This window comes from Cetorhinus maximus, unplaced genomic scaffold (genome assembly GCF_964194155.1).
Source record: "Cetorhinus maximus unplaced genomic scaffold, sCetMax3.hap1.1 HAP1_SCAFFOLD_468, whole genome shotgun sequence".
Classification (NCBI taxonomy): domain Eukaryota; kingdom Metazoa; phylum Chordata; class Chondrichthyes; order Lamniformes; family Cetorhinidae; genus Cetorhinus; species Cetorhinus maximus.
In genome coordinates, this window is record NW_027596411.1 from 82,501 (window position 1) to 109,806 (window position 27,306).

At 56.0% G+C, this 27,306-nt stretch overlaps 1 protein-coding gene across 1 annotated transcript in view; it reads right to left on the reverse strand.

The window, feature by feature from the left end:
• LOC144673792 (EH domain-binding protein 1-like) overlaps positions 1-19,660 on the reverse strand; it is a 98,011-nt gene extending 78,351 nt beyond the window's left edge. The window contains exon 1 of the mRNA XM_078535453.1: positions 19,551-19,660. Within this exon, the coding sequence (XP_078391579.1) occupies positions 19,551-19,654 (104 nt within the window). The 5' untranslated portion in view covers positions 19,655-19,660. The remainder of the gene's footprint in view (positions 1-19,550) is intronic.
• Between the last annotated feature and the right edge of the window lie 7,646 nt (positions 19,661-27,306).

The following is a 27,306-nucleotide window of genomic DNA, read 5'->3' on the forward strand; positions in this document are numbered from 1 at the left end:
CTCGCCTGGAGTGACCGGGTTCAGCCCTGGGCCCCGCACCTCAGGAAGGTCGTGTCGGCCTCTGGAGGGGGGAGGGGAGGGGAGGTGAGGGGGGAAGGTGGGGGAGATGGGGAGGGGAGGGGAGGGGAGGGGGGATGGGGGTGAGGGGTGAGGGGGAGGGAAGGGAGAGGGGGGATGGGGAGAGGGAGGATGGGGGAGGGGGAGGGAGGATGGGGGAGGGGGAGGGAGGATGGGGGAGGGGGAGGGAGAGGGAGGGGGAAGGGGGGAGGGGGGAGGGGAGAGGGGGAGGGGGAAGGGGAGGGAGAGGGAAAGGGAGGGGGAAGGGGGAAAGGGGAGGGGGAGGGGAGAGGGGGGGAGGGGAGAGGGGGAGGGGGAGGGGGAAGGGGAGAGGGGGAGGGGAGAGGGGGAGGGGGAGGGGGAGGGGAGAGGGAGGGAGGGGGGAAGGGGAGAGGGGAGAGGGGGAAGGGGAGGGGGAGGGGGAAGGGGAGAGGGGGGAGGGGGGACGGGGAGGGGGAAGGGGAGGGGGAGGGGAGAGGGGGAGGGGGAAGGGGAGAGGGGGGAGGGGGGACGGGGAGGGGAAGGGGGAGGGGAGGGGGAGGGGGAGGGGAGAGGGGGAAGGGGAAGGGGAGAGGGGGAAGGGGAGAGGGGGAGGGGAGAGGGGGAGGGGGAAGGGGAGAGGGGGAGGGGAGAGGGGGAGGGGGAAGGGGAGAGGGGGAAGGGGAGAGGGGGAGGGGAGAAGGGGAGGGGGGAGGGAGGGAGGGAGGGGAGGTGGATGCAGCACAGATTCACCAGGGATAGGAGGGTTAAATTCCGAGGACAGGCCGCACAGCCGAGGCTTGTATTCCCTCGAGTGTACAAGTGTGAGGGGTGACCCTAATCGAGGGGTTTAAGATGATTAAAGGATTCGAGAGGGTCGATAGAGAGAAACTGTTTCCCCGGGGAGAGGGAGGGAGGGAGTTGGGGGGGGGGAGGGAGGGAGGGGTGGGGGATGAGTCCAGCACAAGAGGGGCAGGGCCTTAAGATGAGAGCCAGGCCGCTCCGGGGGTGATGTCAGGAAGCGTTTCCTCACACAGAGGGGAGCGGGAATCCGGAACTCTCTCTCCCCGGCCCCCTTCACCCCCCCCGAAAAAGCTGCGGAGACCTGGGGGCCAACTGAAAAGCTCAGCCCCGAGATGGGTAGGTTTCGGTTGGGTTAATGGGGGGGTGGGGGGGGTTAAGGGCTGTGGGGTCCCAGGCGGGTTGGAGCTGGAATTAAGGTGCAGATCAGCAATGGTTCGGCTGGACGTTGGGAGGGGTCTCGAGGGGCTGAATGGCCTCCCCCTCCTGTCCCTGGGGCTCCTTTCTGGAGTGTGAGCTGGTGCAGGAAGAGGTGGGGGGGGTGGGGGGTGGGGGGAAGGCGGGGAAAACGAAGCTGGACACGCTGCGATGCCTCACTTGGTCGCATAGCTGGGTCAAATTCACGTGGGAGCCGGGGGGGGGTGGTGGGGAGCAGGAGTAGGCCCCCTGACTTCCGCAGTCTGATTCCTCCCCCTCCCTACGCCCTTTCTGCTTTTAGACGGAGACACTGAGGGATTTAGTTGCTGTTCGAAGGGGAGTCTATTCTCTGTTAGGCAGCTGTTTCCTGTGAGCGCTATTTATAGACAGGAGCCCTGGTTAATCTGGGAGAGGTTTGCGCCAAGTGAACAACCATTGTCTGACCCCCCTCCCCACAGCCTTATTTCACAGGACATCTAAACCCCCAATTCACTCCCCCACCCCAGCCCCCTCCCAGCCCTCTGCCCTCGCTGGGATCTTTACCCTCCAGCCACGGAGCATCGCGCGATTATCCAGCCCCGTCTGGCAATGGCGCTAGCGAGCGGGATCTTGCTGTGCTCCCCCTCCTCGTCACCACCACGGCGACCGAGCGCTTCGGAAGAGAAAACAAAACAAAACTAAACCAAACAGGGTGCTACCCCCTCCCCCACCCGCCCTCCCAGCTGGTCGGCAAAGGCAAGAGGGGGAGGGAGCCTTGCATTTTGACGGGGCCTGCCACATCCTCAGGCTCGATCCCAGCCAACTTGTGAACAGTTCAGGTCCCCTTATCTATGGAAAGATATACCGGCATTGGAGGCAGACCAGAGAAGGGTTCACTAGCTAAAATTATACAATGCACCAGTTAGACCACATCTAGAATACTGTGAACAGTTTTGGTCCCCTTATCTCAGGAAAGATATACTAACATTGGGAGGCAGACCAGAGAAGGTTCACTAGGTTGATCCCAGGGATGGAGGGATTTTCTTACGAGGAGTGGTTGAGTAGGTTGGGTCTGTACTCATTGGAGTTTAGAAGAATGAGAGGCGACCTTATTGAAACATATAAGATTCTTAGGGGGCTTGACAGGGTAGATGCTGAGAGGTTGTTTCCCCTTGTGGGAGAGTCTAGGACCAGAGGGCATAATCTCAGAGTAAGGGGTCACCCATTTGAAACAGAGATGAGGAGGAATTTTCTCTCTCAGAGGGTAGTGAATCTGTGGAATTCTTTACCGCAGAGGGCTGTAGAGGCTGGGTCATTAAATATATTCGAGGCTGAGATAGACAGATTTTTAATCATCAAGGGTCATGGGGAAAAGGCAGGAAAGTGGAGTTGAGGATTATCAGATCGGCCACGATCTCACTGAATGGCGGAGCAGACTCGATGGGCCGAATGGCCTACTTCTGCTCCGTAAGGTCTAATGAAATCTGGCCTACTTCTGTCACGATCGAGCGCCCATCCAATGTCCTTCCAAAACCATTCATCGTCTCTGCTTCCGCCCTCCTCCTACACAGGGAGTTCCAGGTTGTTGCCTCTCGCTGGGGGTAGGGGGAGGTGGCGCAGTGGTACTGTCACTGGGCCAGTAATCCAGAGACATGGAGTAACCCTCTGGGGGACCCGGGTTTGAATCCCACCTTGCCGGAATTTGAATTCTATGAAAACCTGGAGTTAAAAGTCTAACGATGGACATGAAAGGCCCATCCGGTTCACTAATGCCCTTTAGGGGAAGGAAATCTGCTGTTTCCCCACCACAACAATGTGGTTGACTCTGAATTGGCTGAGCAAGATATTCCCTTTCTCAAGGGCAATTAGGGATGGGCAATAAATGCTCATCCAAAGAATTTACAAGAAAGTTCCTCTCACATTCCCCCAACTTACCCAAAATCTGTGCCCCCTATCATCCTTCGTACCATCAGCTAATGGGAACAGTGGTGAGAGAGAGAATGTGACTTTTGGATTCATGTGTTTATACCCTGGTGGTCCTGGGCCATCATTAACAATGCAGAAGTCACGCGTTCGTGGTAAAGCACCCTCAATGTTGTAAAGGCCTACCCGGACCACTAAAGCCTGGGTATTGCCTGCCCTCCGCAGGCCTCCTTTGGCACCCCCTGTTTTGCTACCATTCTGCAGCCGCCCAGCTTCCAAATGGCACCCAGGGTTGGGTAATAACCGCTGGGCCTTAACTGCCCACATTCTGGGGGACAGGCCTGTGGCCTTGGGAAGGTTACAGCATCGTTAGGTCCTTCATCGGCAACTCAGGTGGCTCTTGAAGGCCTGACCGAAGAGAACAGTTTAACAGTTAGTGAATGCAGAGGAGTTTGGGAGAGACTGGGGGGGTGCGGAGACACCTGGGGCCTAGCCAGGCCTGAAGCCTCAGGCTAGGCCTCTCACTTCATTCGACCATAGTTACGCGACCACCCCCCACCGCCCCGAGCTTTTAGAAAGTACCCGAATCTGCACCTTAGGTGCTGTGAGCTGCAGGGCTATGGGCCGGGTGCAGGGAAGGTGGGATTAGAAAGGGCACCTGGGCGTCCTCGGGCTGGCATGGACAAGATGGGCCGAGCGGCCTCCTTCTGTGCTGTTAACTTTTCTACGGTTCTATCATAAGAAAATAAGAGCAGGAGGATTCGGCTCCTCGAGGCTGATCAATAAGGTCATGGCTGATCTGATTGTGGCCTTAACTCCACTTTCCTGTCCGTCCCCCCCCTCCCCCCCCCACCCCCATAACCCTCGACCCCCTTGTCGATCCAAAACCCGTCTACCTCAGCCTTGACTATACTCAGTGACCCGGCCTCCACTGCTCTCTGGAGGGAGAGAATTCCACAGACTCCCGGACCCTCCAGAGAGGAAATTCCTCCCCTCCTCTCTCCGTCTTAATTCCCCTCATTCTGAACTGTGTCCCCCCCCCTTCGTTCTAGATCCCCGAACGAGGGGAGGGGGGAAACGTCCTCCTGGCAACCACCCTGTCAGAGCCCCCTCAGAATCTTCTACGTCCCAATAAGATCACCTCTCGCTCTCCTACACAATGGATTATAGGGCCCAACCTGTCCTCGTAAGATAATTCCCTTCAGGAATCAACCGAGTGAACCTTCTCCGAACTGCCCCCAATACAAGTATATCCCTCTTTAAGTACGGAGGATAAAACTGCACACTGTACCCCGGGCGCAGGTCTCACCAATGCCCTGTGTGGTTGTAGCAAGACTTCCCGACTTTTATACTCCATTCCCCTTGAATTTTTGCAATGTTTGCCCTCTCTTTTTCCAAGGTTAGTCTCCTCCGGGAGACTGTGTCCTTTTCTGGCCTGTCTCCTGCTTCTTCACCAGTATTCACTGGTCTGGGGCTGACCAAGCTCACAGGCCAGAGCCGCTCGCTTGCCTTGCCTGTGTGTGTCCGCTCCGTGGAGCTCTCCGTCAAGGGTGAATAGCCCGGTGCTTCCTGGGGTCAGCAGTGGGTGGGGGGGATGTTACCTCGTGGGGAGTTTGCAGTCGAGTCTGCCTCTCTCTGCTCGCTAACCCAACCCGAACCCCCCTCTGCGCCTGAGGGCAGGGGGAGGCCGCAGGCTGCACTTCCAGCCCACGCTCACTCCCACAGCTCAGGCCCGAATTGGGAACAGGGGAGCAGCTGGTCTCCTGGACCCGTGGCCCAGCGAGAGTCAGCGCCCTCAGGAGAGGAGGAAGGCCTTGCATCTCGGTAGAGAGGGGGGGAGAGGGGGAGAGAGGGGCACAGTGAGAGAGAGAGGCAGAGAGAGAGAGGGAGGGGCAGAGAGAGAGAGAGAGGGGCAGAGAGAGAGAGAGGGGGCAGAGAGAGAGAGAGAGAAAGGGGCTGAGAGAGAGAGAGAGAGGCAGAGAGAGAGAGAGAGAGGGGACAGAGAGAGAGAGAGGGGCAGAGAGAGAGAGAGGGAGGGGCAGAGAGAGAGAGAGAGGGGCAGAGAGAGAGAGAGGGGGCCAGAGAGAGAGAGAGAGAGAGGCAGAGAGAGAGAGAGAGAGGGGCAGAGAGAGAGAGGCAGAGAGAGAGAGAGGCAGAGAGAGAGAGAGAGAGAGAGGGGCAGAGAGAGAGGGGCAGAGAGAGAGAGGCAGAGAGAGAGAGAGGGGCAGAGAGAGAGAGAGAGAGAGAGGGGGGCAGAGAGAGAGAGGCAGAGAGAGAGGGGCAGAGAGAGAGAGAGAGAGAGAGGGGGGGCAGAGAGAGAGAGGGGGGCAGAGAGAGAGAGGCAGAGAGAGAGAGAGGGGCAGAGAGAGAGAGGGGGGCAGAGAGAGAGAGAGGGGCAGAGAGAGAGAGAGGCAGAGAGAGAGGCAGAGAGAGAGGGGGGCAGAGAGAGAGAGAGGCAGAGAGAGAGAGAGGGGCAGAGAGAGAGAGAGAGGGGCAGAGAGAGAGAGAGGGGCAGAGAGAGAGAGAGAGGGGCAGAGAGAGAGAGAGGGGCAGAGAGAGAGAGAGAGGGGCAGAGAGAGAGAGAGAGGGGCAGAGAGAGAGAGAGGGGCAGAGAGAGAGAGAGGCAGAGAGAGAGAGAGGAGCAGAGAGAGAGAAAGGGGCAGAGAGAGAGAGAGAGAGAGAGAGAAAGGGGCAGAGAGAGAGAGGCAGAGAGAGAGAGGGGCAGAGAGAGAGAGAGAGAGGGGCAGAGAGAGAGAGAGAGAAAGGGGCAGAGAGAGAGGGGCAGAGAGAGAGAGAGGGGCAGAGAGAGAGAGAGGGGGGCAGAGAGAGAGAGGGGGAGGGGCAGATAGAGAGAGGGGAACAAAAAGAGGGGGGGAAGAGAAAGCGGGAAGAGAGAGGAAAAGGGGGAAAGGAGTAAAGAGGGGAGAGGAGGGGGGAGGAAAAGAGGGGGAGGGAAAGAATGAGAGAGAAGGAGGGAGAGGGAGAGAGGGAGGGAGAGAGAGAAAGAGGGAGGGGGAGAGGGAGGGAGAGAGAGAGAGGGAGGGAGAGAGAGAGGGAGAGAGAGAAAGAGGGAGGGGGAGAGGGAGAGAGAAAGAGAGAGGGAGGGAGAGAGACAAAGAGGGAGGGGGAGAGGGAGGGAGAGAGAGAAAGAGGGAGGGAGAGAGGGAGGGAAAGAGAGAGGGGGAGGGGTGAGTGAGATATCTGATAATGAAACATCTGAGAATGAATCAGCCACTTGACAAACAATTAACCTTCCGGAATTTAAGCTGGGTGGACATTGAACTGGACTGTGTTGTGGCTCATCCACGTCGATCCATGGGTCTCGCTCCATTGACCCTCACCCCCAACCCTGGAAAGACCGAACTCCATCACTGGGACTCTTGAACTCTGACCCCTGGAGTAAGGCCACCTCAGCTTGTAGGCAGGGGGCTTCTAGCACCTTCCTTCCATTTCGGGTTCCTCTTCCGGGGTCGGGGGAGCCGTCTCGGGTCTGGTTCGGGGTTGGGACGGGCGGTTCCCGCTGCCCGAAACCCGTAACCTTTACCACACGGCGAGGGGAAGGTTGAAGGTCAGCCGGAGGTCAAAGTTCCCTCGCCCCCCCCGGGGGCGACAACAACCCCCCCAATGGGATGGCCCTGGGAATTTAAATCATCGTCTCCGTTGCCCCGATGGAACTCCCAGTTACCACGGCGACCGGGGCGGGGGTGGGAAGCTTAGATGAAACTCGCATTTCTATAGCGCCCTTCGCCACCTCAGGACGTTCCCGAGGCGCTTTCGGAGCGGAGTAATGCAGGAAACGCGGCGGCTGGCTCCCGCACAGCAAGATCCCACAAACAGCAAGGTGGTAACAGCCCATCAGGCTTTGTTTTTACGGGGAGGGGGTGTTGGGTGAGGGGGGTGGGGGGGTGGAGGGAACTGGCGGGGGGGTGGGGGGGGGAGAACTCCCTCCCCGCCCCCCCCCACCCCCCTGCCCACGGCCGCCATTTTGCCTGACGGGCGGCGCCTCCGACAGTGCTGCACCGACAGGGCGGGCCTACATTACGGGCCGAAGCCTCCGGAGGAGTTTGTGGCTCGAATCCAGGGAGTCCCGACTCTCAACTCGGAGCGCTCCTTCCGACGGGCTGAATTTAACCCCTTCAGCCCCCGGCACCATCCTGGTGAATCTGCGCCGTACACCCACCCCCCCCTACAACCGGCCCCCCCCCCTACCCGCCCCCTCCCCCGCCTGCTCCCTCGAAGGCCGAGATATCCTCCCTGAGGCACAGGGCCCGGAACCGAACCCGGTCGCTCCAGGAGCGCTCCAGAGTGATTCCTCCGTGAGTTGGAATTTACCGGAAATGTCTGCATGATCCAGCATTGGTTTTGACCTTTACAGTGTTATAAAAGTGACAACGCCTTCAGTGTAAAGGCACACTCACTTTCACTTTCTGTAACCACCGGCACAGACACTGGCTGTGAAACATGGCCTAGCGTGGAAATGACTGCTCATTTTGTCACTCCGAGCACTGCTGCCCGAGGGGTAAATGGTGGCTCCAGGGCCCCGGGTTAATGTCCCCCACCCGCTCTTCTCCCAATACTCGCCGTGGGACCCTTTACACCCGCCTGAGGGGGCAGACCCCAGGGGGCCTGGGTTCAATGACCCTTCCAAAACGTCCAGCACTCCCTCAGTACTGACCCTCCGACAGTGCAGCACTCCCTCAGTACTGACCCTCCGACAGTGCAGCACTCCCTCAGTACTGACTCTCCGACAGTGCAGCACTCCCTCAGTACTGACCCTCCGACAGTGCAGCACTCCCTCAGTACTGACCCTCTGACAGTGCAGCACTCCCTCAGCACTGACCCTCTGACAGTGCAGCACTCCCTCAGTACTGACCCTCCGACAGTGCAGCGCTCCCTCAGTACTGACCCTCTGACAGTGCAGCCCTCCCTCAGTACTGACCCTCTGACAGTGCAGCACTCCCTCAGTACTGACCCTCTGACAGTGCAGCGCTCTCTCAGTACTGACCCTCCAACAGTGCAGCACTCCCTCAATACTGACTCTCCAACAGTGCAGCACTCCCTCAGTACTGACCCTCCGACAGTGCAGCACTCCCTCAGTACTGACACTCCGACAGTGCAGCACTCCCTCAATACTGACTCTCCAACAGTGCAGCACTCCCTCAATACTGACACTCCGACAGTGTAGCACTCCCTCAGTACTGACCCTCCGACAGTGCAGCACTCCCTCAGTACTGACACTCCGACAGTGCAGCCCTCCCTCAGTACTGACCCTCCGACAGTGCAGCCCTCCCTCAGTACTGACCCTCCGACAGTGCAGCCCTCCCTCAGTACTGACTCTCTGACAGTGCAGCACTCCCTCAATACTGACTCTCCAACAGTGCAGCACTCCCTCAGTACTGACCCTCTGACAGTGCAGCCCTCCCTCAGTACTGACCCTCTGACAGTGCAGCACTCCCTCAGTACTGACCCTCTGACAGTGCAGCGCTCTCTCAGTACTGACCCTCCAACAATGCAGCACTCCCTCAATACTGACTCTCCAACAGTGCAGCACTCCCTCAGTACTGACCCTCCAACAGTGCAGCACTCCCTCAGTACTGACACTCCGACAGTGCAGCACTCCCTCAATACTGACTCTCCAACAGTGCAGCACTCCCTCAGTACTGACACTCCGACAGTGCAGCCCTCCCTCAGTACTGACCCTCCGACAGTGCAGCCCTCCCTCAGTACTGACTCTCTGACAGCGCAGCACTCCCTCAATACTGACTCTCCAACAGTGCTGCACTCCCTCAGTACTGACCCTCTGGCAGTGCAGCACTCCCTCAGTACTGACCCCCTGACAGTGCAGCGCTCCCTCAGTACTGACCCTCCGACAGTGCAACACTCCCTCAGTACTGACCCTCCGACAGTGCAGCACTCCCTCAGTACTGACCCTCCGACAGTGCAGCACTCCCTCAATACTGACTCTCCAACAGTGCAGCACTCCCTCAATACTGACTCTCCAACAGTGCAGCACTCCCTCAGTACTGACCCTCCGACAGTGCAGCACTCCCTCAATACTGACTCTCCAACAGTGCAGCACTCCCTCAGTACTGACCCTCCGACAGTGCAGCACTCCCTCAATACTGACTCTCCAACAGTGCAGCACTCCCTCAATACTGACTCTCCAACAGTGCAGCACTCCGTCAGTACTGACCCTCCAACAGTGCAGCACTCCGTCAGTACTGACCCTCCGACAGTGCAGCACTCCCTCAGTACTGACCCTCCGACAGTGCAGCACTCCCTCAGTACTGACCCTCCGACAGTGCAGCACCCCCTCGGTAGAGAATGGGACTTGGTACAATGTGCTGGGAAAAGAGCCATGATGGGTGAATAGCCTCCTCCTACTTATGGTGCTTCTGCGCTCTCCAGGTTGGGAACTGAATTATTCTCAGGGAATCCGATGTAAACCAGCTTCCTGGGCAGACTGGCTGTGAAACAGGGGCTGAGATCAGCTCATACTTGGCAGCATTCCGTCACTCTTCCCTATTTGGTCTCAGGCGACTTTCTCTTTTACTCTGAACTGTTTGGGAATTTGTGAAATGTAAACTGACCACTCAGGCTCTCTCTCCCTCTCTCTCTCTCTCTCTTTTGTTTTGCTATTCCTGCCTTTCCCACTTTGTTCAGGGCAGGGGTTCCTCTCTGGCTTCCTGAGGCCAACCTTCGTCTCTGAAGTGATTGCTCGGGGTCAGCAGGGAGCTAGGGGGTGGGGTGTGTTGCTCCTGCGTGTGGGATCGTGCTGTGCGCTTGATCAATCGACCGCCGTTCACTGGTCTAGCCTGGCAACCGGGACTCCGGTTCGGAACCGCCAATCACTGTGGGAAGCCCTTTTCTTTTGAGACAAAAGGGAGAGAAGACACCGACAGAGCGAGAGACAGAGAGAGCAGGAGCGCAAAAGACAGAGCGAGAGAACCAGAGAGGGAGCGGGAGGACACGAGAGAGCCAGAGAGAGAGCTAGACCATGCAAGCGAGAGAGAGAGTGCAAGTGAGAGAGCGCAAGCGAGAGAGAGAGAGAGCGCACAAGCAAGAGAGAGAGAGAGAGAGCGCAAACGAGAGAGAGAGAGAGCGCACAAGCGAGCGAGAGAGAGAGAGAGTGCAAACGAGAGAGAGAGAGAGCGCACAAGCGAGCGAGAGAGAGAGAGAGCGCAAATGAGAGAGAGAGAGAGCACACAAGCGAGAGAGAGAGCGCACAAGCGAGAGAGAGAGAGAGAGAGCGCAAACGAGAGAGAGAGAGAGCACACAAGCGAGAGAGAGAGCGCACAAGCGAGCGAGAGAGAGAGAGAGCGCAAACGAGAGAGAGAGAGAGCGCACAAGCGAGCGAGAGAGAGAGAGAGCACACAAGCGAGAGAGAGAGCGCACAAGCGAGAGAGAGAGAGAGCGCAAACGAGAGAGAGAGAGAGAGAGAGCGCACAAGCGAGAGAGAGAGCGCACAAGCGAGAGAGAGAGCGCAAACGAGAGAGAGAGAGAGAGCGCACAGAGAGAGCGCACAAGCAAGAGAGAGAGAGAGCGCAAATGAGAGAGAGAGCGCACAAGCGAGAGAGAGAGCGCACAAGCGAGAGAGAGAGAGAGCGCAAACGAGAGAGAGAGAGAGCACACAGAGAGAGCGCACAAGCAAGAGAGAGAGAGAGCGCAAATGAGAGAAAGAGAGAGCGGAAACGAGAGAGAGAGCGCGCAAGCGAGAGAGAGAGCGCGCAAGCGAGAGAGAGAGAGAGCGCAAACGAGAGAGAGCGAGAGCGCACAAGCGAGAGAGAGAGAGAGCGCACAAGCGAGAGAGAGAGAGAGAGTGCAAACGAGAGAGAGAGAGCAGAAACGAGAGAGAGAGAGCGCGCAAGTGAGAGAGAAAGAGAGAGAGAGAGCGCGAGTGTGCAAGTGAGAGAGAGAGCGCGCAAGCGAGAGAGAGAGAGAGCGCGAGTGCGCAAGCGAGAGAGAGAGCGCGCAAGCGAGAGAAAGAGAGAGCCCAAGCGAGAGAGAAAGAGAGAGTGCAAGCGAGAGAGAGAGAGAGAGAGAGAGTGCAAGCGAGAGACACGAGCAAGGGAGAGAGACGAATACAGAGAGAGACTAAAATCCCATAGGCTGTTTACTCCTGTCCTTGCCAATTTAACGATGATGTCTACCTTGACTCCACTCATGTTGCTCTCTTGCCGCCGAGCCAGAAAGATCTGCATTTCTATAGCACCCGACGCCACCTCACAAGGTCTCAAAAGTGCTTCACAGCCAACAAAGTCCTTTCTTTCCAAACCCTGAAGTGCCTTCGCTGTCGCAAAGCGGGTAAGGAGGCGGCCAAATTTGCGCACAGCAAGATCTCACAGGCAGCAAGGTGGCTATGCCCAGATTGGGCCCAGAGGCCACCGATCATGGTGGAGGCTTGTGGGCTGGACCATCACTGCCATCCGATCTACCCCTCGAGGCCTGAGTGCAAAAGCCAGGCTGGGTGCGCCCGGTGCCAATGCCGAGGGAGTGCTGCCCTGTCAGTGGTGCCGTTTTTCGCACGGGAAGTTAATTTAGTTTAAAGTTATTCTTTCCCAGCATGTGGGCGTCGCTGGCTAGGCCCAGCATTTATTGCCCATCCCTAATTGCCCTCAAACTGAGTGGCTCGCTCGGCCATTTCAGAGTCACGCACATTCGCTGTGGGGTCTGGAGTCACGTGTAGGCCCAGACCAGGTAAGGATGGCAGATTTCCTTCCCTAAAGAGGGGGCATTAGGGGTTTTTACATCAATCGATGATGGTCGTCATGGTCACCATCACTGAGACTAGCTTTATAACTCCAGATTTATTAATTGGATTTAAATTTCACCAGCTGTCCTGAGGGGATTTGAACTCGTGTCTCCACAGCATTAGTCTGGGCCTCTGGGGTCACCAGCTGAGCCAATCTCTGGTGGCCAAAGACTCCCTCGGCCTGGATGGGAACCACCCGTTGAGGTTTGGTCACTGCCCTGGCTGTGTAGCTCAGGCCTGTGCAGAGCTCCTGACCACCTCAGGTGAGCTAGGCCTCAGGGGCTGTGCCTCGGGGGCCCTGTCGACGAGGGCAAGAAGGTTCAGCCCCTCGGGGGTGGGGGGGGGTGGGGGGGAGCAGTAACGCTCTCTCACTCTCCAAATCCTGAAACCACCCACCCCCTGGCCCCTCGCTAACACCACACGGGGACGGCAGCGGCTCAAGAAGGCGGCTCACCGCCCCCCCCAACCTTCTCAAGGGGGCAATTAGGGGCGGGCAACGAAGGCCGGGGGTGCTGAACAAAGAAAAAGGCGCCTTTCGCTACCTCAGGGCGTTTCCCCAAATCGCGCTCACAGCCAATCAGGTTCTTTCAAAGCGCAAGGCACTGTTCCGGTGCAGGAAAACATGGCTGCCATTTTGTGCACAGCAAGACCCCACAAACAGCAATGCGATCATCGTTTTTTTTTAAGTGATGTTGTACGGTGGGGGGGTAAACATATCGGCCTCCGGTCACTGGCTGTGGGGGTGGGTAGGGTGGTCATCTCCCCCTCCCACCAATACCCCCACTCACACTAACTCTTCTTCCAATAGCGACCGTGGGGCCATTTACATCCCGAGGGGGCCGACGAGGCTGGGCGATGTCAGGAAAAGAATAACGCCTCCGCGCCTGCCCTGGGGGAATGCCAGGACAATAAGGCGGCAGTGTTCCTTCTTTACCCTGGCACCAAAGGGGCAGCACGGCACTGTCGCCGATGTTCCGGTTAGTTCCGTCAAGCCCAAGGATCAGCCTCTGAAGTCAAAGTGCATGGCGACAGCATGTCGACCCACACAAACAGTGACAGGCAAACAGGATCCAGGCCCACAGAAAGGTGGTTGACTCTTAAATGCCCTCTGAAATGGCCTGGAAACAAAAAATTGCTGGACAAACTCAGCAGGTCTGACAGCATCTGTGGAGAGGAAGACAGGAGTTAACGTTTCGAGTCTGTATGACTCTTCATCCATCACCAAGAGTGGCTCGGTAGCACCACTACTGACCGAGCTGGCTGAGTCCTAAAGGACATAGCTGCTGGACTGGGTCTGCGGCAGGTGGTGAGGGAACCAACAAGAGGGAAAAACATACTTGACCTCATCCTCACCAACCTGCCTGCCGCAGATGCATCTGTCCATGACAGTATCGGTAGGAGTGACAACTGCACAGTCAAAGCCCTGCCTTCACATTGAGGATACCCTCCATCGTGTTGTGTGGCACAACCACCGTGCTAAATGGGATAGATTTCAAACAGATCTAGCAACTCAAGACTGGGCATCCATGAGGCTCTGTGGGCCATCAGCAGCAGCAGAATTGTACTCGAACACAATCTGTAACCTCATGGCCCGGCATATCCCCCACTCTACCATTACCATCAAGGCAGGGATCAACCCTGGTTCAATGAAGAGTGCAGGAGGGCATGCCAGGAGCAGCACCAGGCATATCTAAAAATGAGGTGTCAACCTGGTGAAGCTATAACACAGGACTACTTGTGTTACAAACAGAATAAGCAGCAAGTGATAGACAGAGCTAAGCGATCCCTCAACCAACGGCTCAGATCTAAGCTCTGCAGTCCTGCCACATCCAGTCGTGAATGGTGGTGGACAATTAAACAACTCACTGGAGGAGGTGTCTCCACAAATATCCCCATCCTCAATGATGGAGGAACCCAGCACATCAGTGCAAAAGATAAGGCTGAAGCATTTGCGACAATCTTCAGCCAGAAGTGCCGAGTGGATGATCCATCTCGGCCTCCTCTGGAAGTCCCTAGCATCACAGGTGTCAGTCTTCAGCCAATTTGATTCACTCCATGTGATATCAAGAAACGGCTGAAGGCACTGGAAACTGCAAAGGCTATGGGCCCTGACAATATTCCAGCAATAGTACTGAAGACTTGTGCTCCAGAATTTGCCGCGCCCCTAGCCAAGCTGTTCCAGTACAGCTACAACAGTGGCATCTACCCGGCTATGTGGAAAATTGCCCAGGTATGTCCTGTACACAAAAAGCAGGACAAATCCAAACCAATTACTGCCCCATCAGTCTTCTCTCGATCATCAGTAAAGTGATGGAAGAGGTCATCAGCAGCGCTATCAAGCGGCATTTGCTTAGCAATAACCTGCTCACTGATGCCCAGTTTGGGTTCTGCCAGGGCCACTCAGCTCCTGACCTCATTACAGCCTTGGTTCAAACATGGACAAAAGAGCTGAACTCCCGAGGTGAGGAGAGAGTGACTGCCCTTGACATCAAGGTCGCATTTGACCAAGTGTGGCATCAAGGAGCCCTAGCAAAACTGGAGTCAATGGGAATCAGGGGGAAAACTCTCCACTGGTTGGGGTCATACCTAGCACAAAGGAAGATGGTTGTGGTTGTTGGAGGTCAGTCATCTCAGCTCTAGGACATCACTGCAGGAGTTCCTCAGGATAGTGTCCTCGGCCCAACCATCTTCAGCTGCTTCATCAATGACCTTCCTTCCATCATAAGGTCAGAAGTGGGGATGTTCGCTGATGATTGCACAATGTTCAGCACCATTCGCGACTCCTCAGATACTGAAATGCAGCAAGACCCGGACAGTATCCAGGCTTGGGTGGACAAGTGGCAAGTAACATTCGCACCACACAAGTGCCAGGCAATGACCATCTCCAACAAGAGAGAATCTAACCATCACCCCTTGATGTTCAATGGCATTACCATCACTGAATCCCCCACTATCAACATCCTGGGGGTTACCGTTGACCAGAACCTGAACTGGACCAGCCATATAAACACTGTGGCTACAAGAGCAGATCAGAGGCTGGGAATCCTGCAGCGAGTAACTCACCTCCTGACTCCCCAAAGCCTGTCCACCATCTACAAGGCACAAGTCAGGAGCGTGATGGAATACTCTCCACTTGCCTGGATGAGTTCAGCTCCCACAACACTCAAGAAGCTTAACACCGTCCAGGACAAAGCAGCCCCGCTTGATTGGCAGCACATCCACAAACATTCACTCCCTCCACCACCGACGCACAATAGCAGCAGTGTGTGTACCAACTACAAGATGCACTGCAGCAACTCACCAAGGCTCCTTCGACAGCACCTTCCAAAACCCACGACCTCTACCATCTAGAAGGACAAGGGCGGCAGACACATGGGAACACCACCACCTGCAAGTTCCCCTCCAAGTCACTCACCATCCTGACTTGGAATTATATCGGCCGTTCCTTCACTGTCGCTGGGTCAAAATCCTGGAACTCCCTCCTTAACAGCACTGTGGGTGTACCTACACCACACGGACTGCAGCGGTTCAAGAAAGCGGCTCATCCCCCACCTTCTCAAGGGGGCAATTAGGGATGGGCAATAAATGCTGGCCTAGCCAGCGATGCCCACATCCTGTAAATGAATGAAAAAGGGAGCATTTCTGATGGTCCATGTGGCTCCATGATAACGGAGAAGAGTTGCTATCTGCCCGACCAGTTCATCTACATTTGTTTCCTGTTTCATAGTATGTAAGGGGGATCTCCAAGATCAGAGTTGCAGCCTCATGACAATCCCAATCCGAATTTAAGAATTTGAAAGCATTTGCAAGCTGCCCTTGCACAGTGTCCCTTTCCCAAAGTCTGATGGGCACAGTTGGAGGTCCTATTACTAACGAGGGAGGCTCGAGGCCCATTGATAATAGGAAAGGAGACCAAAACGCAGCGATAATAGGAGAGGCCTGAGGCCCAGTGATATTGAGAGAGGCCCAGGTCCCAGCGATAATAGGAAAGGAGACCCAATCCCAACAATAGTGGGAGAGGCCTGAGGCCCAGGGATAATAGGAGAGGCCCAAGGCCCAGCGATATCGCGGGAGGCCTGTGGCCCAACGAGATTGCGAGAGGCCTGAGGCCCAGCAATTTTGCGAGAGGCCTGAGGCCCAGTGATAATAGCAAAGGCCTGAGGCCCAGCGATATTGCGAGAGGCCTGAGGCCCAGTGATAATAGGAGAAGCCCAAGGCCCAGCGATATCGCGGGAGGCCTGTGGCCCAACGAGATTGCGAGAGGCCTGAGGCCCAGCAATTTTGCGAGAGGCCTGAGGCCCAGTGATAATAGCAAAGGCCTGAGGCCCAGCGATATTGCGAGAGGCCTGAGGCCCAGTGATAATAGCAAAGGCCTGAGGCCCAGCGATATTGCGAGAGGCCTGAGGCCCAGTGATAATAGGAGAGGAGACCAAAACCCAGCAATAATGGGAGGCCTGATGTGAGGTCCAGCAATAATGGTGGGGGAGGACTGAGGCCCATCGACAACGGGGAGGTCAAGGTCCAGTGATACTGGAGGCAGCCCCTGGGCTCAGCGATAATGGGGGAAGATTCAAGGCCTAGCAATAAAGGCCCGGGGTCCAGTGATGCTGGAGAAGGCCTGATCGAGGGCCAGCAATAATGAGGGAGACGCACAAGACCCGAGACTCTGGAAGTGGTTAACTGATGCAACCTGCTCTAATCCCACTTCCCCATCTCCATTTTTATACTTCCTCCTCAACAGGTTCTCAATTCCCTTTTAAATGGGGATCTAGGCCTCAGGCTCAGTCTTGTGGTAAACCGTGCCAGGTTCCAATGGTCCTCTGAACAACAGCAACAGCCTCTCTAACCAGCACTGACAGCGTGTGGACAGTTTCGAGATGTCCCAGAGGGGCAGGGTGACCTGTAAGGTGCTGTCAGTGTGACAGTTCACTTGAATCAACCCTCCTAGCCCACCTCTCCCCAGGCATTGGGAGTATTTGGCATCACTCAGTCACATAGATAGTGATGTTACAACCAAAGATATACCGTCAATAATCATTGGGCTGCAACACAACGCATTTCCCACTAAACTTGCAGAAAAACATGCGCGGTGATCTCATAGAAACCTATAAAATTCTAACAGGACCAGACAGGGTAGATGCAGGAGGGATGTTCCCGATGGTGGGGGGAGTCCAGAACCAGGGGTCACAGTCTGAGGATACGGGGTAGACCATTTAGGACTGAGATGAGGAGAAATTTCTTCACCCAGAGAGTGGAATTCGCTACTACAGAAAGTAGCTGAGGCCAAAACATTGTATGTTTCCAAGAAGGAGTTAGATATAGCTCAAAAAGGGATCAAAGGGTATGGGGAGAAAGCGGGAGCAGGCTATTGAGTTGGATGATCAGCCATGATCATAATGAATGGCGGAGCAGGCTCGAAGGGCCGAATGGCCTCCCCCTGCTCCTAGTTTCTATGTTTCTAAAAGTGACATATCCACACTTTAATCTGTGCCCCCAAAGAAGTATTAACTATTTAGTTGCAAATTTATTGTCCTCCATCGGATAGGTGGTGTCAGGACTAAAACAAACAGCTACCACCAACCCCACTCCGAGCAGCTACAGTACGGAGTTAGATACAGAGTAAAGCTCCCTCTACACTGTCCCCATCAAACACTCCCAGGACAGGTACAGCACGGGGTTAGATACAGAGTAAAGCTCCCTCTACACTGTCCCCATCAAACACTCCCAGGACAGGTACAGCACGGGGTTAGATACAGAGTAAAGCTCCCTCTACACCGTCCCCATCAAACACTCCCAGGGCAGGTACAGCACGGGGTTAGATACAGAGTAAAGCTCCCTCTACACTGTCCCCATCAAACACTCCCAGGGCAGGTACAGCACGGGGTTAGATACAGAGATAAGCTCCCCCCACTGTCTGAGCAACCTGGAGATGTTATTGCAGGACTGGGGGTAGCACTGAAGTGCAGGCCTGACCGGGCAGCTATCTCTCTCCGCCACTCCGCAGAGCAATGGCAGCACAGGGTGAGGGTGCAGATCTGGGGACTGCGCAGATGAAAGCTGTCAGCGGTTACAAAGACTGTCTAAAGGTCTGGAGTACAGAAGGCGGGGCTGCTTTACCTGTCGAACACCAGGTGGGTGAGAATGGAGCCTAAAGCAGGAGGAGTGCAGCACACTGCAGACTACTGCTTCCCTCAATTCACCCAGACTGATAATCCCCAAACACAAAGGAGCAAAGTCAAGTGAACATTTTGAAAGCTTCACACGATCCCCCTGGGATGTCAAAGTGCATAGGAACGTCGTAATGATTTTAACTTTAAAAATAAACGCACCCATTCGGGTTACAGAAGTGCTGGGAGTGAGCTGGACTCTACACACTGAGAGGATGGGCCAAGGCAGGGGTGGCTATAATCTCTCCCCTGTCATGGCTATAATTGTCCCAAAACCCCAGGCACACAGAGCCTCGCTGGCTGAGAGGCAGAGGAGAGGAGGGGAGAGGAGAGGGGCAGAGAGGAGAGGAGAGGAGAGGAGAGGGGCAGAGGAAAGGAGAGGAGAGGAGAGGGGCAGAGAGGAGAGGAGAGGGGCAGAGAGGAGAGGAGAGGGGCAGAGGAGAGGAGAGGGGAAGAGGAGAGGAGAGGAGAGGGGCAGAGGAGAGGAGAGGAGAGGAGGGGGCAGAGGAGAGGGGCAGAGGAGAGGAGAGGGGCAGAGGAGAGGGGCAGAGGAGGGGAGAGGAGAGGGGCAGAGGAGAGGGGCAGAGGAGAGGAGAGGAGAGGGGCAGAGGAGAGGGGCGGAGGAGGGGAGAGGAGAGGGGCAGAGGAGAGGGGCAGAGGAGGGGAGAGGAGAGGGGCAGAGGAGAGGGGCGGAGGAGAGGAGAGGGGCAGAGGAGAGGGGCAGAGGATAGGGGCAGAGGAGAGGGGTAGAGGAGAGGAGAGGGCAGAGGAGAGGGGCAGAGGATAGGGGCAGAGGAGAGGGGTAGAGGAGAGGAGAGGGGCAGAGGAGAGGGGCAGAGGATAGGGGCAGAGGAGAGGGGTAGAGGAGAGGAGAGGGGCAGAGGAAAGGGGCAGAGGAGAGGAGAGGAGGAGAGGAGAGGGGCAGAGGAGAGGGGCAGAGGAGAGGAGAGGAGAGGAGAGGGGCAGAGGAGAGGAGCAGAGGAGAGGAGAGGAGAGGGGCAGAGGAGAGGAGCAGAGGAGAGGAGAGGAGAGGGGCAGAGGAGAGGAGAAGGGATTAACAGTCTCTCCTCTCCTGGAGAATTTACACTGATCATAAAATAGATTACAGCACACCCCTCACACACAACAAACTCCGCCGTAAGGCAAGACTGTACCAGCCCCAGCTCAGACAAAAAAACAAAATGATTCTTGCTCCTTATATATAAATATATATATATCTATAAATTGTAACATGTCTGATCTTTTTTGGCTTTGGCAAAACAAGATCATCGCAGGTCCCCAGGAGAGTTGTGTCAGAAGCAGAAATGCACTTGGCAGCTACACTTCCTTAAACTTCTAGCCTCTCCACCCCCGCCCGCCCCGTCGCCAGTGAAGCCGCGGGAGGAACCTCAACACCCTGCCCCCTTGTTGGCTCCCTCTCCTCGAACTTCGGGAGGAGGGAAACTCTTGGAATAGAATGCAACTTTTTGACTCACCATTTTTTGGTGCATTCCACGACGAGCTCCTGGTAGGAAGCGACAAACTGAAATTTGGCTGCTCTTTTCCCCACTCGTTGAAGCCTTTTCCATACCGAGGTCATTTCTCGTGCCTTCTTGCCTTCCTTCGCTTTTTATATATATATATACACAATTAAAAAAAACTCCCTCGGGCTGTAAACAAACCAAACACCCACCAGAGAGAGGAAACACAAACAGTTTTGTTTTGTGTTTGTTGGTGGAGGGGAGGGGAGGGTGGGTGTAAGAGCAGGAGGGCTGCTTAGCAAACAAACTTCACAAGAAATGACATATATCACATGTCTGCAGCCCTGTCACACTTTTCAAATAGAGACCTAATCCACTTTTGTCTATTTCCCACCCCCCCCACCCGCCCTCCCCACCCACCCCAGGGCTACTCCAAGTCAGGAAATGAAACACACACCAAATTCAGTCCACATCTGCTCCGCCTAGTGCACACTCCCACCTTCAACCCACCCACCCCCCCCACCCCCTCCCAGCCCCGAGCTTCCCCTGTCAATGTCCACACTGGCAATTCATTTCTCCCCCACCTCCCCCCCCACCTACCCCACCTCCCCTGCTCCTTCCCAACAGTTGCAACCTCTTGACTGAGAAAGGACTTGCAAACTGACCAGCTCGCTCTCGCTCTCTCTCTCTCTCCCTCTCGCTCTCTCTCTCTCTCTCTGTCTAGCTCTGCCCCTCCTCTTCCCTCAGTCCTGCCCCGTGTGTGTGTCAGCGCTGCATAAACTGACATGTAAACCACCCTTCAGAGAGGCTCAGCACTGTTCGAGATAAGCCTTTTACCTCTCTCCCTCTCTCTCTCTCTCTGAGATAGACACACACACACACACACCAGGCAACAATAACCTGCATTCGTATGGCGCCTTATTTCCCCCCGCCCCCCCTTTATTCTTTCACGGGATGTGGGGGTCGCTGGCAAGACCAGCATTTCTTGACCCCCGCCCCCACCCTAAGTGCCCCTTCAGCTGAGTTGCTTTCAGAGGGCAGTTAACAGTCAACCACATTGCCGTGGGTGTGGAGCCTGGATTCATGTGTGTAAGGGCAGCAGATTTCCTTCCGACTAGTGAACCAGATGGGGGTTTTGTACACAATCAACGGTGGTTTCAAAGTCACTACAGACTAGCTTTATAATTCCAGATTGATTAATCGAATTTAAATTCCGTCAGAAGTGTTTGGATGTGCACTTGCGATGCCGTGGCAAACAAGGCCTAGTGCTGGGAAATGGGATTACAATAGTTAGGTACTTGTTTGACCAGCGCAGACTCAATGGGCCGAAGGGCCTTTTTCCTGTGCTGCAGACCCCTATGACTCTATGCGGTGGGATTTGAACCCATCCCCCCTCCCTGAGCCTGGGCCTCGGGATTATTAGCCTGGTAACACTACCACTACACCGTCCCACACACCAGATCTAACCCTAAGACATAGGAGCAGAAATTAGGCCATTCGGCCCATCGAGTCTGCTCCGCCATTCAATCATGGCTGATAAGTTTCTCAACCCCATTCTCCCGCCTTCTCCCCGTTAACCTTTGATCCCCTTACCAATCAAGAACCTATCTATCTCCGTCTTAAATACACTCAATGGCCTGGCCTCCGCAGCCTTCTGTGGCAATGAATTCCATAGATTCTCCACTCTCTGGCTAAAGAAGTTTCTCCTCATCTCTGTTCTAAAAGGTCTTCCCTTTACTCTGAGGCTGTGCCCTCGGGTCCTAGTCTCTCCTACTAATGGAAACATCTTCCCCACGTCCACTCTATCCAGGCCTTTCAGTATTCTGTAAGTTTCAATCAGATCCCCCCTCATCCTTCTAAACTCCATCAAGTATAGACCCAGAGTCCTCAAACGTTCCTCATATGTTAAGCCTTTCATTCCTGGGATCATTCTCGTGAACCTCCTCTGGACCCTCTCCAGGGCCAGCACATCCTTCCTGAGATACGGGGCCCAAAATTGCTCACAATATTCTAAATGTGGTCTGACCAGAGCCTGATAAAGCCTCAGCAGCACATCCCTGCTTTTATATTCTAGTCCTCTCGAAATAAGACCATAAGACATAGGAGCAGAAATTAGGCCATTCGGCCCATCGAGTCTGCTCCGCCATTCAATCATGGCTGATAAGTTTCTCAACCCCATTCTCCCGCCTTCTCCCCATCGCATTTGCCTTCCTAACTACCGACTCAACCCAGGCTACGATCAGGTCATCCACCAGATGAAGGCCTGTGAGAGGACGGGTGTGAGGAGTCAAGTCAGGGACACGCCATCTCATGTACTCACAGCCCAGGACAAAGCAGCCACATCAATATAGAAACAGCAGGGAACAAAAACAGAACATGCTGGAAAAACTCAGCAGGTCTGACAGCATCTGTGGAGAGAGAAACAGAGTTGACGTCTCGAGTCCGTACGACTCTTCTTCAGAACTGTAATACTCTTCGTTCAAGTCATACGGACTCGAGACGTTAACTCCGTCTCTCTCTCTCTCCGGCTGAGTTTTCCCAGCATTTTCTGTTTCTGTATCAGGTTTCCAGCATCCGCAGTATTTTGCTTTGATCTACAGGAACAGGAACAGCCCCTCAAACCCGTTCCCGCCATTCAACGAGATCGCGGCTGATCTGTATCGTAACATCGCCTTAGTTCCCCAGCCCTTAACGCACCAAAAAAATTCTATCAATCGCAGCTTGGAAATTTTCAATTGATCCTCAGTCTCGAAAGCTTTTTGTTGGGGGGAGAGAGTTCCGGATTCCCGCTCCCCTCTGTGTGTGAGGAAGTGCTTCCTGGCATCGTCGCCCCGAACGGCCTGGCTCTCGTTTGAAGGTTCTGACCCCGCCTTGTTCTGGACTGCAGCCCCCACCCCTACCCCACAACAACCAGAGGAATCAGTTTCTCTCTATCGTCGACCCTCTCGCATCCTTTAATCGTCTTAAACCCCCTCGACGAGACCGCCCCTTAATCCTCTACGCCCGAGGGAATACAAGAGCCTAGTCTGAGCGAGCGACCTGTCCTCGCAATTTAACCCTTTAAGCACCGGGATCGTTCAGGGATACGGGGGGGTAGAGCAGGGGGAATGGGACTGACTGCGTTGTACGGAGAGCCAGCATGAAATCGGAGGGCCGAATGGCCCGCTGTACTGTGATGACTCTATGACAGCAAGAATCCACAAACAGCAATGTGATAACGATGAGATCATCTACTTTTAGTTATGATGGTTGAGGGGTAAATATTGGCTCCAAAACACTGGGAAGAACAACACTCCTTCTCCCCAACACACTCCCTCCAATAGTGTCCGAGGGAACTTTTACATCCAACCAAGAGGGCAGATGGGACTTCCCATCTGTGTCTCAACTGAAAAGCAGTGCAGCACTCCCTCAGTACTGACCCTCCGACAGTGCAGCACTCCCTCAGTACTGACCCTCCGACAGTGCAGCACTCCCTCAGTACTGACCCTCCAACAGTGCAGCACTCCCTCAGTACTGACCCTCTGACAGTGCAGCACTCCCTCAGTACTGACCCTCTGACAGTGCAGCACTCCCTCAGTACTGACACACAGCATTCCCTCAGTACTGACCCTCCAACAGTGCAGCACTCCCTCAGTACTGACCCTCCGACAGTGCAGCACTCCCTCAGTACTGACCCTCTGACAGTGCAGCACTCCCTCAGTACTGACCCTCCAACAGCGCAGCACTCCTTCAGTACTGACCCTCTGACAGTGAAGCATTCCCTCAGTACTGACCCTCTGACAGTGCAGCACTCCCTCAGTATTGACCCTCCGAAAGTGCAGCACTCCCTCAGTATTGACCCTCCGAAATTGCAGCACTCCCTCAGGACTGACCCTCCGACAGTGCAGCACTCCCTCAGTACTGACCCTCCAACAGTGCAGCGCTCCCTCAGTACTGACCCTCCGACAGTGCAGCGCTCCCTCAGTACTGACCATCCGACAGTGCAGCACTCCCTCAGTACTGACCCTCCGACAGTGCAGCGCTCCCTCAGTACAGACCCTCCGACAGTGCAGCTCTCCCTCAGTACTGACCCTCCGACAGTGCAGCGCTCCCTCAGTATTGACCCTCCGACAGTGTTGCACTCCCTCAGTACTGACCCTCCGACAGTGCAGCACTCCCTCAGTACTGATCATCCGACAGTGCAGCACTCCCTCAGTACTGACCCTCCGACAGTGCAGCGCTCCCTCAGTACTGACCCTCCGACAGTGCAGCGCTCCCTCAGTACTGACCCTCCGACAGTGCAGCGCTCCCTCAGTACTGACCCTCCGACAGTGCAGCGCTCCCTCAGTACTGACCCTCCGACAGTGCTGCACTCCCTCAGTACTGACCGTCTGACAGTTCAGCACTTCCCCAGTATTGTCCCTGACAGTGCAGCGCTCCCTCAGTACTGACCCTCTGACAGTGCAGCACTCCCTCAGTACTGACCCTCTGACAGTGCAGCACTCCCTCAGTACTGACCCTCCGAAATTGCAGCACACCCTCAGGACTGACCCTCCGACAGTGCAGCACTCCCTCAGTACTGACCCTCCGACAGTGCAGCGCTCCCTCAGTACTGACCATCCGACAGTGCAGCATTCCCTCAGTACTGACCCTCTGACAGTGCAGCGCTCCCTCAGTACTGACCCTCCGACGGTGCAGTGCTGCTTCAGTTACTGACCTGTGACAGGGCAGAACTCCCTCAGTACTGACCCTCCGACAGTGCAGCACTCCCTCAGTACTGACCCTCCAACAGTGCAGCACTCCCTCAGTACTGACCCTCCGACAGTGCTGCATTCTCTCACTACTTCCCCTCCGACAGTGTTGCACTCCCTCAGTACTGACCCTCCGACAGTGCAGAACTCCCTCAGTACTGACCCTCCGACAGTGCAGCGCTCCCTCAGTACTGACCCTCCGACAGTGCAGCACTCCCTCAGTACTGACCCTCCGACAGTGCAGCGCTCCCTCAGTACTGACCCTCCGACAGTGCAGCTCTCCCTCAGTACTGACCCTCCGACAGTGCAGCGCTCCCTCAGTATTGACACTCCGACAGTGTTGCACTCCCTCAGTACTGACCCTCCGACAGTGCAGCACTCCCTCAGTACTGATCATCCGACAGTGCTGCACTCCCTCAGTACTGCCCGTCTGACAGTTCAGCACTTCCCCAGTATTGTCCCTGACAGTGCAGCACTCCCTCAGTACTGACCCTCTGACAGTGCAGCACTCCCTCAGTACTGACCCTCCGAAATTGCAGCACTCCCTCAGGACTGACCCTCCGACAGTGCAGCACTCCCTCAGTACTGACCCTCCGACAGTGCAGCGCTCCCTCAGTACTGACCCTCCGACAGTGCAGCATTCCCTCAGTACTGACCCTCTGACAGTGCAGCGCTCCCTCAGTACTGACCCTCCGACGGTGCAGTGCTGCTTCAGTTACTGACCTGTGACAGGGCAGAACTCCCTCAGTACTGACCCTACGACAGTGCAGCACTCCCTCAGTACTGACCCTCCAACAGTGCAGCACTCCCTCAGTACTGACCCTCCGACAGTGCTGCATTCTCTCACTACTTCCCCTCCGACAGTGTTGCACTCCCTCAGTACTGACCCTCCGACAGTGCAGAACTCCCTCAGTACTGACCCTCCGACAGTGCAGCGCTCCCTCAGTACTGACCCTCCGACAGTGCAGCACTCCCTCAGTAATGACCCCCCGACAGTGCAGCACTCCCTCAGTACTGACCCTCCGACAGTGCAGCACTCCCTCAGTACTGACCATCCGACAGTGCAGCACTCCCTCAGTACTGACCCTCCGACAGTGCAGCGCTCCCTCAGTACTGACCCTCCGACAGTGCAGCACTTCCTCAGTACTGACCCTCCGACAGTGCAGCACTCCCTCAGTACTGACCCTCCGACAGTGCAGCGCTCCCTCAGTACTGACCCTCCGACAGTGCTGCACTCCCTCAGTACTGACCGTCTGACAGTATTGTCCCTGACAGTGCAGCGCTCCCTCAGTACTGACCCTCTGACAGTGCAGCACTCCCTCAGTACTGACCCTCTGACAGTGCAGCACTCCCTCAGTACTGACCCTCCGACAGTGCAGCGCTCCCTCAGTACTGACCCTCCGACGGTGCAGTGCTGCTTCAGTTACTGACCTGTGACAGGGCAGAACTCCCTCAGTACTGACCCTCCGACAGTGCAGCACTCCCTCAGTACTGACCCTCCAACAGTGCAGCACTCCCTCAGTACTGACCCTCCGACAGTGCTGCATTCTCTCACTACTTCCCCTCCGACAGTGTTGCACTCCCTCAGTACTGACCCTCCGACAGTGCAGAACTCCCTCAGTACTGACCCTCCGACAGTGCAGCGCTCCCTCAGTACTGACCCTCCGACAGTGCAGCACTCCCTCAGTACTGACCCTCCGACAGTGCAGCACTCCCTCAGTACTGACCCTCCGACAGTGCAGCACTCCCTCAGTACTGACCCTCCGACAGTGCAGAACTCCCTCAGTACTGACCCTCCGACAGTGCAGCGCTCCCTCAGTACTGACCCTCCGACAGTGCAGCACTGCCTCAGTACTGACCCTCCGACAGTGCAGCACTCCCTCAGTACTGACCCTCCGACAGTGCAGCGCTCCCTCAGTACTGACCCTCCGACAGTGCAGCGCTCCCTCAGTACTGACCCTCCGACAGTGCAACTCTCCCTCAGTACTGACCCTCCGACAGTGCAGCGCTCCCTCAGTACTGACCCTCCGACAGTGCAGCACTCCCTCAGTACTGACCCTCCGACAGTGCAGAACTCCCTCAGTACTGACCCTCCGACAGTGCAGCACTCCCTCAGTACTGACCCTCCGACAGTGCAGCACTCCCTCAGTACTGACCCTCCGAAATTGCAGCACTCCCTCAGGACTGACCCTCCGACAGTGCAGCACTCCCTCAGTACTGACCCTCCGACAGTGCAGCGCTCCCTCAGTACTGACCCTCCGACAGTGCAGCACTCCCTCAGTACTGACCCTCTGACAGTGCAGCGCTCCATCAGTACTGACCCTCCGACGGTGCAATGCTGCTTCAGTTACTGACCTGTGACAGGGCAGAACTCCCTCAGTACTGACCCTCCGACAGTGCAGCACTCCCTCAGTACTGACCCTCCAACAGTGCAGCACTCCCTCAGTACTGACCCTCTGACAGTGCAGCGCTCCATCAGTACTGACCCTCCGACGGTGCAATGCCGCTTCAGTTACTGACCTGTGACAGGGCAGAACTCCCTCAGTACTGACCCTCCGACAGTGCAGCACTCCCTCAGTACTGACCCTCCAACAGTGCAGCACTCCCTCAGTACTGACCCTCCGACAGTGCTGCATTCTCTCACTACTTCCCCTCCGACAGTGTTGCACTCCCTCAGTACTGACCCTCCGACAGTGCAGAACTCCCTCAGTACTGACCCTCCGACAGTGCAGCGCTCCCTCAGTACTGACCCTCCGACAGTGCAGCACTCCCTCAGTACTGACCCTCCGACAGTGCAGCACTCCCTCAGTACTGACCATCCGACAGTGCAGCACTCCCTCAGTACTGACCCTCCGACAGTGCAGCGCTCCCTCAGTACTGACCCTCCGACAGTGCAGCGCTCCCTCAGTACTGACCCTCCGACAGTGCAGCGCTCCCTCAGTACTGACCCTCCAACAGTGCAGCGCTCCCTCAGTACTTACCCTCCGACAGTGCTGCACTCCCTCAGTACTGACCGTCTGACAGTTCAGCACTTCCCCAGT